At 37.6% G+C, this 14,945-nt stretch overlaps 1 protein-coding gene across 1 annotated transcript in view; it reads right to left on the reverse strand.

Annotated features, from left to right (window-relative positions):
• The window catches only part of LOC120879074 (fibrocystin-L), a 177,423-nt gene that overhangs the window by 128,773 nt on the left and 33,705 nt on the right, over positions 1-14,945 (reverse strand). Inside the window, exons 11-17 of the mRNA XM_040262130.1 lie at positions 13,548-13,658; positions 11,506-11,595; positions 8,891-9,159; positions 7,177-7,268; positions 3,240-3,399; positions 2,835-2,970; positions 1,932-2,075 (exon numbers count right to left, since the gene is read on the reverse strand). Of these exons, the coding sequence (XP_040118064.1) occupies positions 1,932-2,075; positions 2,835-2,970; positions 3,240-3,399; positions 7,177-7,268; positions 8,891-9,159; positions 11,506-11,595; positions 13,548-13,658 (1,002 nt within the window). The remainder of the gene's footprint in view (positions 1-1,931; positions 2,076-2,834; positions 2,971-3,239; positions 3,400-7,176; positions 7,269-8,890; positions 9,160-11,505; positions 11,596-13,547; positions 13,659-14,945) is intronic.

Raw genomic sequence — 14,945 nt, forward strand, 5'->3', positions numbered from 1 at the left:
CACTGCCTTTCTTTGGTATTGGAATGAAAACTGACCTTTTCCAGTCCATTTAGCCATAGTAGAAATAGCAAAACAGCAGATAAAGGGAACCTATATAGGTTTTAACCTATATATAACCTATATATTACCTATAACCTATATAACCTATAAAGGTAACCTACATATATTAAGGTTCTGTTTCTGTAGCTTAAAAGGATGCTTTGTAAGATAAACAGAAGTTGGGCATTGGAATCAAGAGGTAAAAATCAATGGGCAATAGAATATTCCAAAAATCCTTTTATTTTTGCTCTAGTACCATCATCATAGTGTAAAGGGCTAGGCTGGGAACTGCTCTTTTCCTCAGATATGAATAGAGTACAAAGGTGAATCACAGGAAACAATCTCATGCCTGTGAGGCTTGTTTATGCCATCTCACTTTGAGTGAAATCAGGCTCTGTTCTCAGATGTTTCTCTTCACCAGGAAGATGCTTTAACAACGGAATCCTATTGCTTTTCTCTGTTGAGTGAAGTCCTAGAATTTGCCCAGTTATGATTTAAGTACCATTTGGTTAAGGTTTCTGCTGAAACTTTAAAATTTCTCTTTGATCTAAAAACATGTTTCTGAGAGAACAAAGATAACAATATCTTTATTTATATAGCATTTTGACGAGATAACCTATGGGAAATTTTTAGAACTTCATGTTAAACAAAATTCTCTACTCACCAATGAAATTAACAATTTCATACAATGAGACATAAACATTGATGTAACATTTTACTTATATGAACTAGAAAATAGTGATTGCTCCAAAAAAAAGCAATTTGTTCAGGGATCTATTTCGTGGGCCTGAAATCCCAAATACCCAAACAAAGAAAGACAGTGTTAGTTGCTCAGTCGTGTCCAACTCTTTGCAACCCCATGGACTATAGCTCTCCAGGCTCCTCTATCCATGGAATTTTCCAGGCAAGAATACTGGAGTGGGTTGCCATTTCCTTCTCCAGGGGATCTTCCTGACCCGGGGATCGAACCTGGGTCTCCTCCATTGCAGACAGCGTCTTTACTGTCTGAGACACCAAATTGGTTGCTAAATTTGGCTTTAAGACTTGAAAATGTAAAGCCAAATTTAGCAACCAATTTGGTGTCTCTGATAGGCTGCAGTCCATGTGGTCGCTAAGAGGCGGACACAACTGAGAGACTTCACTTTCACTTTTCACTTTCATGCAGTGAAGAAGGAAATGGCAACCCACTCTAGTGTTCTTGCCTGGAGAACCCCAGGGACGGTGGAGCCTGGTGGGCTGCCGTCTATGGGGTCGCACAGAGTTGGACACGACTGAAGCGACTTAGCAGCAGCAGCAGCTATTACTTGAAAAGGGTAAAGAGATCAAATAATTTTGGAAAATGCTATATTAAATACAGGTGCACTGCTTTTTTTTGTTTTTAGTGCTTTGTTGTTTTTATTGCTCACTGCAGGATTCCTTGGGGATTTTAATATTCTAATGGATTCTATAAATATTCAAGGAGAAGGTGTGGTATGCAGTGCTTCCTATGTGGGTTTGACCAGAGAATCCTTTCAGTGGGCAAGATCTGGCCAGACTAAGTGTCTCCTGAGAAATACTGATTTACTTAAATTTCATTTCCAGAATTAAATATCTTCACAATTTTTGCTAAATATAAAGTAGACTATTACTAATAGGGTATTTGTAGCTTATAGTGTAGTGTGTTTCTCATGCATTTGGAGCTGTACACTCTTTGAAATACAACTAAAATTTAAATTACAATATAAAAAATTAACCATTTAATTTGTTTCTCCTGAGGTTGATCAACACTATGAATCCACTTCCTTTCTCCTCCCATTTTATGGTACTTTTACCTTTTTCAGTGGAGGTGCACACGATACAAATTTGTTTCCTAGAAAAACATTATAGAACTTCAAAATGAAATACATGCTTACCTCTAGTTGATATAAAGGTTATCAGGTAAACATAGCTTCGGGGGTCTTGTGTTCTTATTACTTGCACTGTGTCCGGTTTTATAGACCAGAGGTCATTTAAGGCTGACTGCAGTATGAACTCAGAAGCATCAGCAGGTAGCCAGACTTTGTACAAAATAAAATAAAATTTAAAAGTCAAATGATTAGGAACTTTAATCAGAAAAAAATGGGTTGCAATCTCTGCCCTACCACAACCAGCAGTGATGCCTTATATTTGAATTTTTTAAAGTACCTACAGCCTGTACCATAAGTTATTAATGAAATTATGTTCTGAAAGATTCAAATTCAATATTATTGACTACTTAATTGGATTGTGATCTATTGAGGACAGGGCTCATATTTTATTGTTTCAATATTCCCATGGTAATAAGCATCTCATGTGGCAAATAGTAAGTATTCATCAGTATTTACTTATTGAGATGATAGAAGTAGCAAAAATTATTTTTCTGGATTTATTATAAAATAAGAAATACAATATTTTTATTAACAGATAAACTAGTGTCTCATAGGTCTATCACTTAATTTGAGAAATTGAAAGAAATGATTACCTGTTTGTAATGATATATTTAATTCCTATTAACTTATACCTGTGAGTTGCAGGTATGTTTTTGTGTGTTTAAATATGCATTTATCATGATCCTTATAGAAGAAAATGACAGTATATACCTGAAAGTTGTTTTTATTGATGCCATTTTCGATCCCAATCTGAGGAGTTTTCTTCATAATATTTTTTTTGCTTCTTTACCTAGCATACTATTAAAACTGTATTTTCCAGATAGTAGAATTTGACTAGAGAAAATACCTTTTAAGAATTTTGTCTATACATAAAGAGAAATAAAGTCTCCTTTATTTTTTACAACTTACCAGTTTTTTCCATGTTATAGATCAATCTATACTGGTAAAGTGAACATAAATTAGCTTCCACACATGGGCTGGTTACCATGACCTTCTGCACTTCATTAGTTGCATGAGTTGTTTCCCAGTTTTCCAATGTTATAACCTATTCCCCAATTTAAAAAAGGCATCTATTTACTACATGGAAAAATACATTTTTAAAAGCATCATAAATCAGCTACTGCATGCCTCTATAAAACTATTTTAAAGTGTAAGTCATCAAATAACAGGCTCTTTATAATTACAGATATTCCAAGGCACAATTTAATAATTTTCCATGAGTGCTTCCCCTTCAAACAGTATCTTTAATAACCAAATAGAGTTCTATCTTTGAACGTTTGCTTTCTCTAAGGTGAATCTATCATCACGGCCAACCTGTACTTCCTGGACAACTGCTGACTGGGCTTTGATGACTTGTTCTTCATTCACTGAATCTTCTGTTTGTTGGTCAGTATAGACACTTTTATACTGGTACAGCCCAACATCCACAAAAGCACTTAGTCTGTACTCCTGCAGCAGGATTTCAATGTAATATCTGGAAAATAGAATAACCAAAGAGTGGAACTTTTTCTCCAGAGCACTTAATCATGAATTTTGCTTTCAATGAATAAATTTCTACATGATATAAAATACCTGCCCAATAAATGATTTATATTGTCCCCATGTAGTGCTAGTGGTAAAGAACCTACTTCCCGACACAGGAGATGTAAGAGACAAGGGTTTGATCCCTGGGTCGGGAAGATCCCCTGGAGGAGGGCATGACAACCCACTCCAGTATTCTTGCCTGGAGAATCCCAAGGACAGAGGAGCCTGGTGGGCTACAGTCCAGAGGGTCTCAAAGAGTCAGACACAACTGAAGTGACTAGCACACACACACACACATCCCTGATTTTAACTATCAAATTATTTCACAGCAGTTTGCTAAAAGAAAATGAGTTGTGTAAGATATCTGCATTAGAGATAAAGAAAATGACAAATTCACTCGGTTTTGTCAATAAATATTTATTGAGATACTACCTTCTAATCTCAAGAAACTGAAAACAATTACATTGTAGGTTATAACAAACTTCCTGACATAAAACACAGAGGACACAAAGAGGGTAAAGTACTGTAATGTGTACAGGAAAATGTCAGGTAGACTCAGACATATCATATATTTTTATATGAGTGGTTGTATGTGTCAGGGATGAAATTCTTACCCTAAGTTCCTTAAATATTGTCTCCACTTATAACTTGGGAAATAAAACACTGTCTCAGGAAACTTTTACTAATTAGGCTGATGACGGCCCTCCAACAAGCTGGATGAGATTCACACCTCAAATCTGGAATTCTTGATTCCTGAGGGTCCCTGCCCATCATCCAACTGGCTATTCAGAATTAGCTGTTTGCCCACCACTTGTTACAGGTGAGTGCAAAGCTACTACTCTGTGTGTGCTCAGTTGCTCAGTTGCGTCTGGCTCTTTGGGACCCTGTAGACTGCAGCACACCAGGCTCCTCTGTCCATGAGACCTCCCAGGCGAGAATCCTGGAGTGGGTTGCCATTTTTTCCTCCGGGGATCTTTCCTACTAAGTCTTTATCAGTGTCACACTGCTCCCATCTTTGAAGAGGCCAGCTAGGAGTTCCTTTAAATGGCCTCACATCATTCAGCAGATACTCTTGTATATGGAGATGAAGTGTCCATGGTTCATGAAAGACTGTGAATGAAGTGCATTTTTTATCTCCCATCTGGCAAGGAGATGGGGCTCTGGGTCATTTCCTCCACAGGACTGATACTGGACGATTATGTCAGGCTTTCAGCTGCCCTGAGAACCTGTTTGTCATCTCTGCCAAGTCAAGGTAGGCCATACTAATACGGAGCAAGACTTGGAAAAGTGAAGTGAAGTGAAAGTTGCTCAGTCATGTCCTACTCCTTGCGACCTCATGGACTATACAGTCCATGGAATTCTCCAGGCCAGAATCCTGCAGTGGGTAGCCTTTTCCTTCTCCAGGGGATCTTGCCAACCCAGGGGTTGAACTCAGGTCTCCTGTATTGTGGGTGGATTCTTTACCAGCTGAGCCACAGGGGAAGCCCAGACTTGGAGAAGAACCATTAAATTCTGTATCCTTATTGGCAGCTTAAATATATTTTAAGGCACTTTCTACATGCTAGTGCTTCACAGACATTACTCTATTTAAGTGTCACAAAATCCTATAACTACATATATTATTCTGTTTGTTCATATGAATTACAGAAACTAAGAATTTTAAAGACTGAAAAATTATTTAAAAGTTAGTAACTGAGGTAGGATTCAAATAGAAAGGGGGGTGACCCAAGAGATATGCACACAGAGATAGGCTGTATTATTTGAGTAAAATGAACTGGCAAGACAAGTTATCTTCGAAAAGGTCCCAGGGACCACTCTGCAACAAACCAGCCATGTGGCCTCAATTTCAGAACTCACAGGCATCATTATTCCTGCCAATGTGTAAATTCCAAGCTAGTTTGCAACCACAGATCATCAGGCAGCATATGTATTACAAGCCACCTTCATGAAAGCTCTGTGCTCTTGTCAAGCAGGTAAACTGAACTCATTTTCCAAGGTCAAAGCAAAGCCTGAAGTTGTACTGACACTGGATAGCAATAGAAATTAAAAAGGTACTCCATTTACTCTGAATTGGCCTGGCAATCTTGGTTAAAAAAGAAAAGGCTTGAGTATATAAAGCAGTGATAATAGAAGGGGGAAGAGAAAAAGAATGGAATACTTATTATTCCTAAGACTTCAGTGAGAACATTAAGCATAGTTTCTCTCAGGTACCATTGATCCCAACCCTCTCTGACCAACTCCATGATGCTGCCTACAAGCATAATCTAATCAATATCTGGAAGGGGGATGTGGTAGAATGAAAAACAAAACTCCTCCCACCAGAGCATAATCTAATCAATATCTGGAAGCCTGATGTGGTAGAATGAAGAACAAAACTCCTCCCACCAGGAAGTGAAGCCCAGGACGTCCCTGGTGGTCCAGTGGTTTAGAATCCACCTGCCAAAGCAGAGGACACAGGTTTGATCCCTGTTCCAGAACATCCCACATTCCTCAGAGCAACTAAGTCCATGTGCCACAACCACCAATGGCACACTCTATAGAGCCTGAGAGCTTCAACTACCGAAGCCTGTGTGTCTAGAGCCCAGGCTCTGCAACCAGAGAAGCCACTGCAACAAGAAGCCCACACACCATGACGAAGAGAGCCCCTCTCTGCTGCAACTAGAGAAAGCCTGAGTGCAGCAATAAGGACCCAGTGCAGCCAAAAATAAATTAAAAAATAAAAGGAGAGAAGTCTGTCTCTTCACCCACTGAACCTAAGTCTGGCCTTTTGCTTTAGTCACTGAGATATTAGCAAATGTGACATAAGCAGAGTTTAAAAAGCCCCTGTGCATTAGGAATTACCCTCTTGACTGCCGGGACACTGCAACAGCCTGTCATGAAAGACCTTGTGGCTTGAGATATCCTAGATACTTCAGTTCCTGCCAGTCCAGCGAACTGAAGATATGCGAACAAGGCGATCCTGGACCATTAATCACCAACTAACAGCCAGGATCAAAAGAACTACCTAGATAATCATAAAATTGGGTTGCTTCAGGCTACCAGATCTGGGGGAATGGTTTCTTATGCAGCAAAACCTAACAAATACAAATGGTAAAAGGAAGGTAATTTACATGACCCTCTTGCTGTTCCTCATGTAATAGCTATTTTGCATATATCACATTTTTAACTCCCTGTTTTCTAGGAATCCTGAAGGGCTTTTTGAATGGGATTATTAGCTATTTGAATAATATTCTCATTTTCTCTCTGAAATTGGACTTTACATAAGGGCAGGGAGTATGTTTTAATATCTTTAGTATAAAATTTCCAGTACTTGGCCCAGGGTCTGAAATAAATCATAAGACTATTAAATACATATTAACTGTGGCACCAATCAATATGGTTTTGTGGTTTTTCTCCAGCAACAGAGAAAATAGGAGCAGAGAACTTGATGGCTGGATCGACTGAAAGGTCCTAGTAAGAAACTGAAGCAGGATTAAGAAAATTTCACAAAATTATAATTTCTGTAACAGGAATAATTTAGATTTCAAATTTCCCTAGTTAGCTGAATGCCAGTATTCTTGAGAATATAGGAACAAAATGTAACAAAATTATGGAGCATGGCCAATTACAAATTGAACCAATAAATTAACATCACTTCCACCAATGAAACAAATTTAAAATATTTTTATATATAAACTTATGGTTTTAAAATATCACACAATAGTTTAAAAAAAAGAAAAAATCTTACTCTTTTCCTTTTTGAAGATGAATATCATCTGATCTCTGGGTTGGGCTGGAAAAATAATTGTTGGCATTGGAAGAATGATAGGCAATCCTCACCTTATCCCAAAAAGACAGAGAAAGAGAGGGGGGAGGAGAAAGAGAGAAGAACTTATTAATAAGACTTTTCAGCATTTATTTATCATTTATTATTTCTCTTAGTCTTAGACCTTTTATGAACAGAAAAACATGAAAATACTTCATATTTTTTTCTAATATATTATTCATGATGAAAAGGATTTTAAAAAATTATCAAAGCTCACTTCACTCCTGCCAACGTTAATGAACATCAACCACACTATTCCATGAACACACACAGATCATAGCTTTTCCACAATTAGAACTGCAAATGGAAAATTTAAAGACCCATACTGGGAGGAAGGTTTCTTATTATTAAATAAAATATTCTTTTTTTCTGCAGAAAACTTTGAGGGACTTAATCCAAATGAGATCATTAAAAAGAGATATGAAAGATGCCAAAGATCACTAAGCGGGTCTACACTCTACAAAGAGAAGACTTTAGGCTTCCCAACGGAAATGACTACATTGTCTTTAGAAGAAACATATTGAAAAACTACTGCAAAATTGGAATTCATGTGTTACAGGCAGGCATTTAAACCTGTTCATCCAGTCTGGAAGACAACCTTGCCATATATGTAGTGAGTAATTTTGATTTAATCTATCAGTTTCACATTTGTGAAATGGTCCTTCCCTCATAGCTCAGTTGGTAAAGAATCTGCCTGCAATGCGGGAAGCCCTGGTTCAATTCCTGGGTTGGGAAGATCTGCTGGAGAAGGGATAGGCTACCCACTCTGGTATTCTTGGGTTTCCCCTGTAGCTCAGCTGGTAAAGAATCCATCTGCAATGTGGGAGATCTGGGTTCGATCCCTGGGTTAGGAAGATCCCCTGGAGAAGGGAAAGGCTACGCACTCCAGTATTCTAGCCTGGAGAATTCCATGGACAGTCCATGGGGTCACAAACCATGAGGTCGCAAAGAGTCAGACATGACTGAGCAACTTTCACTTTCACTTCCTAGAAATAACATAAAACATGTAATAATGTAATGGACACAAATGTTCAACAGAGTATTATTTGTGATCATAAAATATCAGAAGTTAAAAAGTATCAGTATGTGGAAAGTTACTTAACTAACTTTAGTAACTCATGCAACAATATACTAATTAGTCATCAAACATTGCATCATAAAAGCTATTTAATAATATGTGAAAAGACTAATACATGATAAAAGTGATTATAAATTTGGTCACAGGGTCCTATTTATGTAAAAAATAAAATATAGACCAAAGGAGATAAAAGACTTTAATCTCATGATCAAGTAATAGTGAAACAGATCTAGTAGAACAGTGAAATATGTGTACTCTTCTCCAAATTTCCTATGGGTGATTATAATTTTTTCATAATAAAAATAATCTTTAATTTTAAAAGAAATGTATTTTTTTTCTTAGTGAAGGAAAATTTAGGTATGGGAAAAACATTTTCTTTTGGACAACAGTTTTTCCATAATGACTTCATGGCTCATATCATATGTGTTAAAATAGTCAAGTACCCACCACATAGATTCTTTAGTATATTCATTGGTTTTAGTGTCGAATAAATGGGACACATATAAAGGTTACCATATTGTTTCTATAAATCCACGTGGTATGCTGTGGCATCCCTACCTTATCTTCTGGAAGTCCAGTCTGGCTGAAATAAATAGCATAACGGTCGTCACCTTTGATGTAGAATCTATAAACGTCAGATTCTGGAGCCACCAAAAATCCACTGAAACGTGCAACAAATGTGTCTTGTTCCATGGGCCAAACATAGGAAGCTGAATCTACCCAAATGGCACCCATGTACCCTGGAGTTTTTTCACTGTATTCGAGTATCTCTTCAAGATGAACTGGCCGGCTATTATTCCACACCTCAAGCTTTAGGCCTCTCCCTCCTGAACATAGTAAAGAAGGCTTTCATCAGAATTTTGATGCAGTATCTCAATAACTTTTACTTGGGTAGTGCTTATAGATATTCTATTTCTAGTCACAATTTTAGAGTATATGTATAAACAAAACAATTACATATATCTCTACCTGTATCTGTACCCAGAGGATAGAGTGCTATTAAGACAGTCTACAATTTATTTATTATTTCATACATCTAAACCTCTGATTCTACATTATGTAAAATGAGTCTAATATTGTGACTTGTGTGGCTGCTATGGGGATTAGATATTATACACACTCACATACACACACACACGCAATGTACCTGGTACTCAGTGAATGCCTTACATAAGGTAGTAATAATGTAATTATTACTTTTAATAAGACTGATGTTGCTTTATGTAGTCAAGACTCAAAATTTCAAAATTCAGACTATTTGATTATAAAACATTCACCCTGATTATTATCTCTAATAAAAGTTATTCATTTAATGGCTCAACGAACACACACTGTTGGCCTTAGGTTTCTGTTAATACTTTTCTTCTTTTTAACATTATTTTGTTCTCTAGGATTTCATTTCCTTCTTGGACAGAACCAGAGAGAGAACATTCTCATTTAAAGTAAATTTACACTTGCCAGATTGAGGGCAAGAGGAGAAGGGGGCGACAGAGGATGAGATAGTTGGATGGCATCATTGACTCAATGGACATGAGTTTGAGCAAACTCAGGGAGATAGTGAAGAACAGTAAAGTCTGGCCTGCTGCAGTTCATGGGGTCACAAAGAGTCATACACAACTTAGTGACTGAACAACAACACTTGCCAGTGTTATTTTTTCCTAATTATAATGGTTAAATCCTTTTGAGTTCCATTTTTCCCCATTCCCTGTGATCACACCTAAATTATTCTAGATAAGGATTTACCTCTGCCATTTAAGAAGAACTAAAGAGCCTCTTGATGAAAGTGAAAGAGGAGAGTGAAAAAGTTGGCTTAGAGCTCAACATTCAGAAAACTAAGATCATGGCATCTGGTCCCATCACTTCATGGTAAATAGGTGGAGAAACAATGGAAACAGTGAGAGACTTTATTTTTTGGGGCTCCAAAATCACTGCAGATGGTGACTGCAGCCATGAAATTAAAAGACCCTTGCTCCTTGGAAGAAAAGTTATGACCAACCTAGACAGCATACTAAAACACAAAGACATTACTTTGCCAACAAAGGTCTGTCTAGTCAAAGCTATGGTTTTTCCAGTAGTCATGTGTAGATGTGAGAGTTGGACTATCAAGAAAGCTGAGCACCAAAGAATTGATGCTTTTGAACTGTGGTGTTGGAGAAGACTCTTGCGAGTCTCTTGGACTGCAAGGAGATCCAAACAGTCCATTCTAAAGGAAATCAGTCCTGAATATTCATTGGAAGGACTGATGCTGAAACTACAATACTTTTCTCCCCTGATGTGAGGAACTGACTCCTTGGAAAAGACTCTGATGCTGGGAAAGATTGAAGGCGGGAGGAGAAGGGGACAACAGAGGATGAGATGGTTGGATGGCATCACTGACTTGAAGGACATGAGTTTGAGCAAGCTCTGGGAGTTGGTGATGGACAGGGAAGCCTGGTGCTGTGGTCCACGGGGTCGCAAAGAGTTGGACCCGACTGAGTGACTGAACTGATTTATTTTTTAACTGGGAAAACAGCATTTAAAATGTTTCCATTGGCCTGTACCAACATTTAGTAACAATCATTTGATTTGAAATAAAAGTACCTTCATACTCTATCAATAGAGCTTTCACGGGGTGAACCTCCACTGGGATAGCCTTGATTCAGCTAATTTAATAGAAATATTTCCTAATCCAGAAATAAAAAGAAAGGAAAAACTAGGAAGAAATTTATTATCATTCTCACTACAAATTGTAAAAAGCTCAAATAGTATTTTCTGTTACTATGTTATGGGCTGAATGTTTGGGTCCCCTCAAAACTAAAATGTTGAAACCTAATGAAACCTAATGCCCAATGTGATGGTATTAGGAGGTGTGGCCTGTGGGGAGTGTTCAGGTCACGGGAGTAGAGCCCTCGTGAATGGGATTAGCGCCCTTATGAGAGACCCCACAGAGCACCCTAGCCCTGCAAACACCTCATCTGTGAGGAACAGGTTCTCATCAGATACCTAATCTGCCAGTGCCATGATCTTGGATTCCTAGCCTCCAGAATCTTGAGAAATCAATGGTGTTTATAAGCTCCTCAGTCTATGACGTTTTATTATAGTAGCCTGAACAGACTAAGATGCTACAGATATCTGTCAGTAATATTCCTCTTATGCAAATATAGAAATGGTCTTTCTCTCCAGTGGTGACTTACCTGGATATATAGTTCTGAGAATATCAGGTTCGGGCGGTGTCTTGCAACATATGCTATTTTCTGTGACATTCAAAATATGACAGGCTTGACCTACAGAGAAGCAAGGGCAGAGCCATTACTATAGAGCGTCCGAATGCAAATCACACCAGCCTAACTTGCAGTGCTTTTTCAATTAGAACCAAGATGCACAAGCAAAAGGCAAAGCTGAAAGGTCTTCATTTCCTTTACGTGTTCTCCATCAAAGCTTATCACTCATTAATTGTACTTGAGTTGTACATTAGTTGTACTTCCACAAAGCAACATTTTGCTGGCAAAATCTCACAAATCTGAGTTAGAATATTTCATAATTTCTGAGAAACAAAGTTAAAAGTTTGATAAAATGATGTCACTGTAAACTATTTTATCTGGGTTCAAAGTGAATCCTTATATGTTTTGTTCCCGGGAGAAAAGTTTCTGAATAAATCATTGATGTTTAAAATTTACAAAAGTAGATGATTCCAGTCTTCTTAGGATAATAGTGGTTTTGTTCAAGTTTTTAAAATAAAAACAAAAAGGATAATAATTTTAAAATAAATTTATAATAATTTATTTCACAGACAGATGGAAACCAAAACAGACAAGGTTTTAAATAAGAATGATTATCGTAATATATAAGCACAATTAGACTTGAGTAAGAGTTTACATTTTAGACTCCCAAGTGCTCCTCACAGTGCTTCATGAAAGGTCAACCTTCATTAACTATTTACTGACATGGAAATAATCCATGAATACAGAAGTAAGGGAAATGGAGGAAAGCATCTTTGCCAAGTTTTGTTTGGTGGCCTGGAACATGTACACTTCAATACAACCTTTCACTATTTGAATGCTTTGTGGATGCAAGATCACTGAACTATAAAACAGTACATTTTAACAATGTTTTAAACCAACTTAACTCATTTTTGTTGGAGCAAAGGAAAGATACAAAAACCAATCATTTTCAAGAAATTATTGAGGATTCAGAATCTCAAATCTGGCTGCACTTTAATGGCAAAGAAATACTATATAAAAAAAAAACTTAACATGTAATCTTTGTATATCAGCTGTATCATAATGTCAGATGTAAAACATACAAATTCAAAATTGTTTATGTTCCTGTTTTTAATATTTTAAAAGGTAGTAAAACAGAACAATATAGTATATGAAATGTTAAAATCTTTTGGCCTATGCAGGTGGCCAGGAAGAATTCATGGGATAGGAAAGATGTCCTATGAATGCTACACAAGGTTGCTTTCTGTGAATTTCTTTTCTTGAAATCACATTTTGGCTAGCTCATCAGCAGATTCCTTAAAAGCAGAAATCACCTGAGCAGAAGGCTTGATCAGAAAAATTACATGCTAGGTACTTGGACAGATGTCCTGTTCTTTGTCCATCAAGGTAGGTAAGGTCATTTTAACTCAGTGAGAAGATCCCCATTATAGATTCATTCCCAGCTTCCCATTTGAGCTGCCTAGCTCCCTACCTTTGAGCAGATCTGGACCAGGCATATGAAAGTGATGCATATCCAGGGAATCAAGCCCAATGTACATTTTGTAAATCAATTAATGCTCTTTCTGAGGCCAATACAATCTGTAATTACTGATGTCCAGACAAGACAGAGTATATGACAAAGGGATGAGGAGTCCCCCGAAATGCCACTTTAAATTTACCTGTAATTATCTAACCCATTAAGAAATAGTAACAGTTCAGAGAGGTAATTTGAAAGTCTATTAAATAGAGGTTATGTGTGTCTTTAGCGTGGCGAGCAATTTGTTGATGGCAGCCATGATGCTGCTGTGCAATGCCCTTCGGTGCTGATCTCAGAGCCCAAATCCTGGTCACATAAGGCTGCAAGGAGCAGTCCTCACTGGAAAATTGCAGTGGGAAAAGCATCAAGCTCCAGGACCAAATGCCCATCTGGAAATGCCAGTTCTTAAATTAAGACATTAATTGAGCACAACTACTATTTTTCACAGAAATAATTAAAGGAAGTATTCGTTCTTTTATTAAAAAATCATGAAAAATACCTCCAACTAAAACTCGGACTGGGAAATCTGTCTGATCAAAGAACCGTCCACTGATTGTTAGCAAGGTGCCGCCTTGAGTGCTTCCTTGTGAAGGTGAAATCCTAGTGATCTCTGGGAAGGGGAGGGGAAGGACAAGAAATAAAATGTCATGAATATTCCACATAAACGTAAACGTTTGTCTTTTACAAAATTTCCAAATTACCTAGCCATAGCAAATAACACAGCAAAGGTACTGGATTACCAAAGGAATGAAGCAGGTGTTTTGTTCTTTTGTCTCTGATGCAGTCTTGCAGAGGACAATAAACATGGCTTTCACACAGACCTGCATCTCCTGGGGACCAAGGGTTAGTGGTAACTGGTACCAAACAGACACTGGTAATGGAAGGATCCAGAGAGCAAGGAAAACCTGGGCTAAGCATAGATGTTTGCTTCCAAATGAAAACAAGAAAGCAAGAGAACAGCTCCTTTCCTATGCTCTTTACAAATGAAATCTTTCTTATATTTATGGACCAACATCTTATATTTTTCTCACATACTAATACATTAACTATGACTGGAATGCTTGCAGCTTTATATATGAGTCTTAGGTATACTGGTAAAATAGACCAGTAATGATACATGGTACATTCTTTAAAAATTTTTTCTTATTAGTTCATTCTATCAAAGTTCTATGTATTTTTCCATAGGAGTTTAACATTAAACAAAACAGACTTCTGTAGCCTAGACGGTAAAGAATATGCCTGCAATGCAAGAGACCTGGGTTCCATCCCTGGGTCAGGAAGACCCTTTGGAGAAGGGAATAGCAACCCACTCTGGTATTCTTGCCTGGAGAATCCCATAGACAGAGGAGCCTGGCAGGCTATAGTCCACATGGTCGCAAAGGGTCAGACACGACTAACAGTTTCACGTTAAGTTTCACAGTAAGTTTTCAGAAAAAACCAGGATAGATCATATTTTATTGATTCCAAGACACACATTTTTTTCATTTTTGAACATCTTTCACGTCTGAACCACCCCAGGCCTGGCACTGAGATCTCTTTAAATTGAGATAAATTATGATCTCCTTGAGGAATTTTTTGGACCACACTGAAAGCATAAATCTCCAAGAGTGCTGGTTTGTGGGTTTAAACTGACAGCAGAGATTTGTTTTCCTTCCTTGACCAACATCCCAAGTTGAGATGCATAAGTTTCCCTGCTGACTCTCTTAGTGAGATAAGTTTATTTCTCAATCAACCTGACACCAGAAATGTAGTTTTTGGCTACAGATCCTGGCTTTTTGTAGATCCTGGCTTAATGTCAGGGCTTCCTAGTGCACTCCTTATCTTGGGTGTTTTTTTGTTCTTAGAACTACATGAAATAATACAGCACACTTTACAATCACTGTTGTATTTTATTTGA

The sequence above is a fragment of the Oryx dammah genome, unplaced genomic scaffold, assembly GCF_014754425.2.
Source record: "Oryx dammah isolate SB20612 unplaced genomic scaffold, SCBI_Odam_1.1 HiC_scaffold_19, whole genome shotgun sequence".
Lineage (NCBI taxonomy): Eukaryota > Metazoa > Chordata > Mammalia > Artiodactyla > Bovidae > Oryx > Oryx dammah.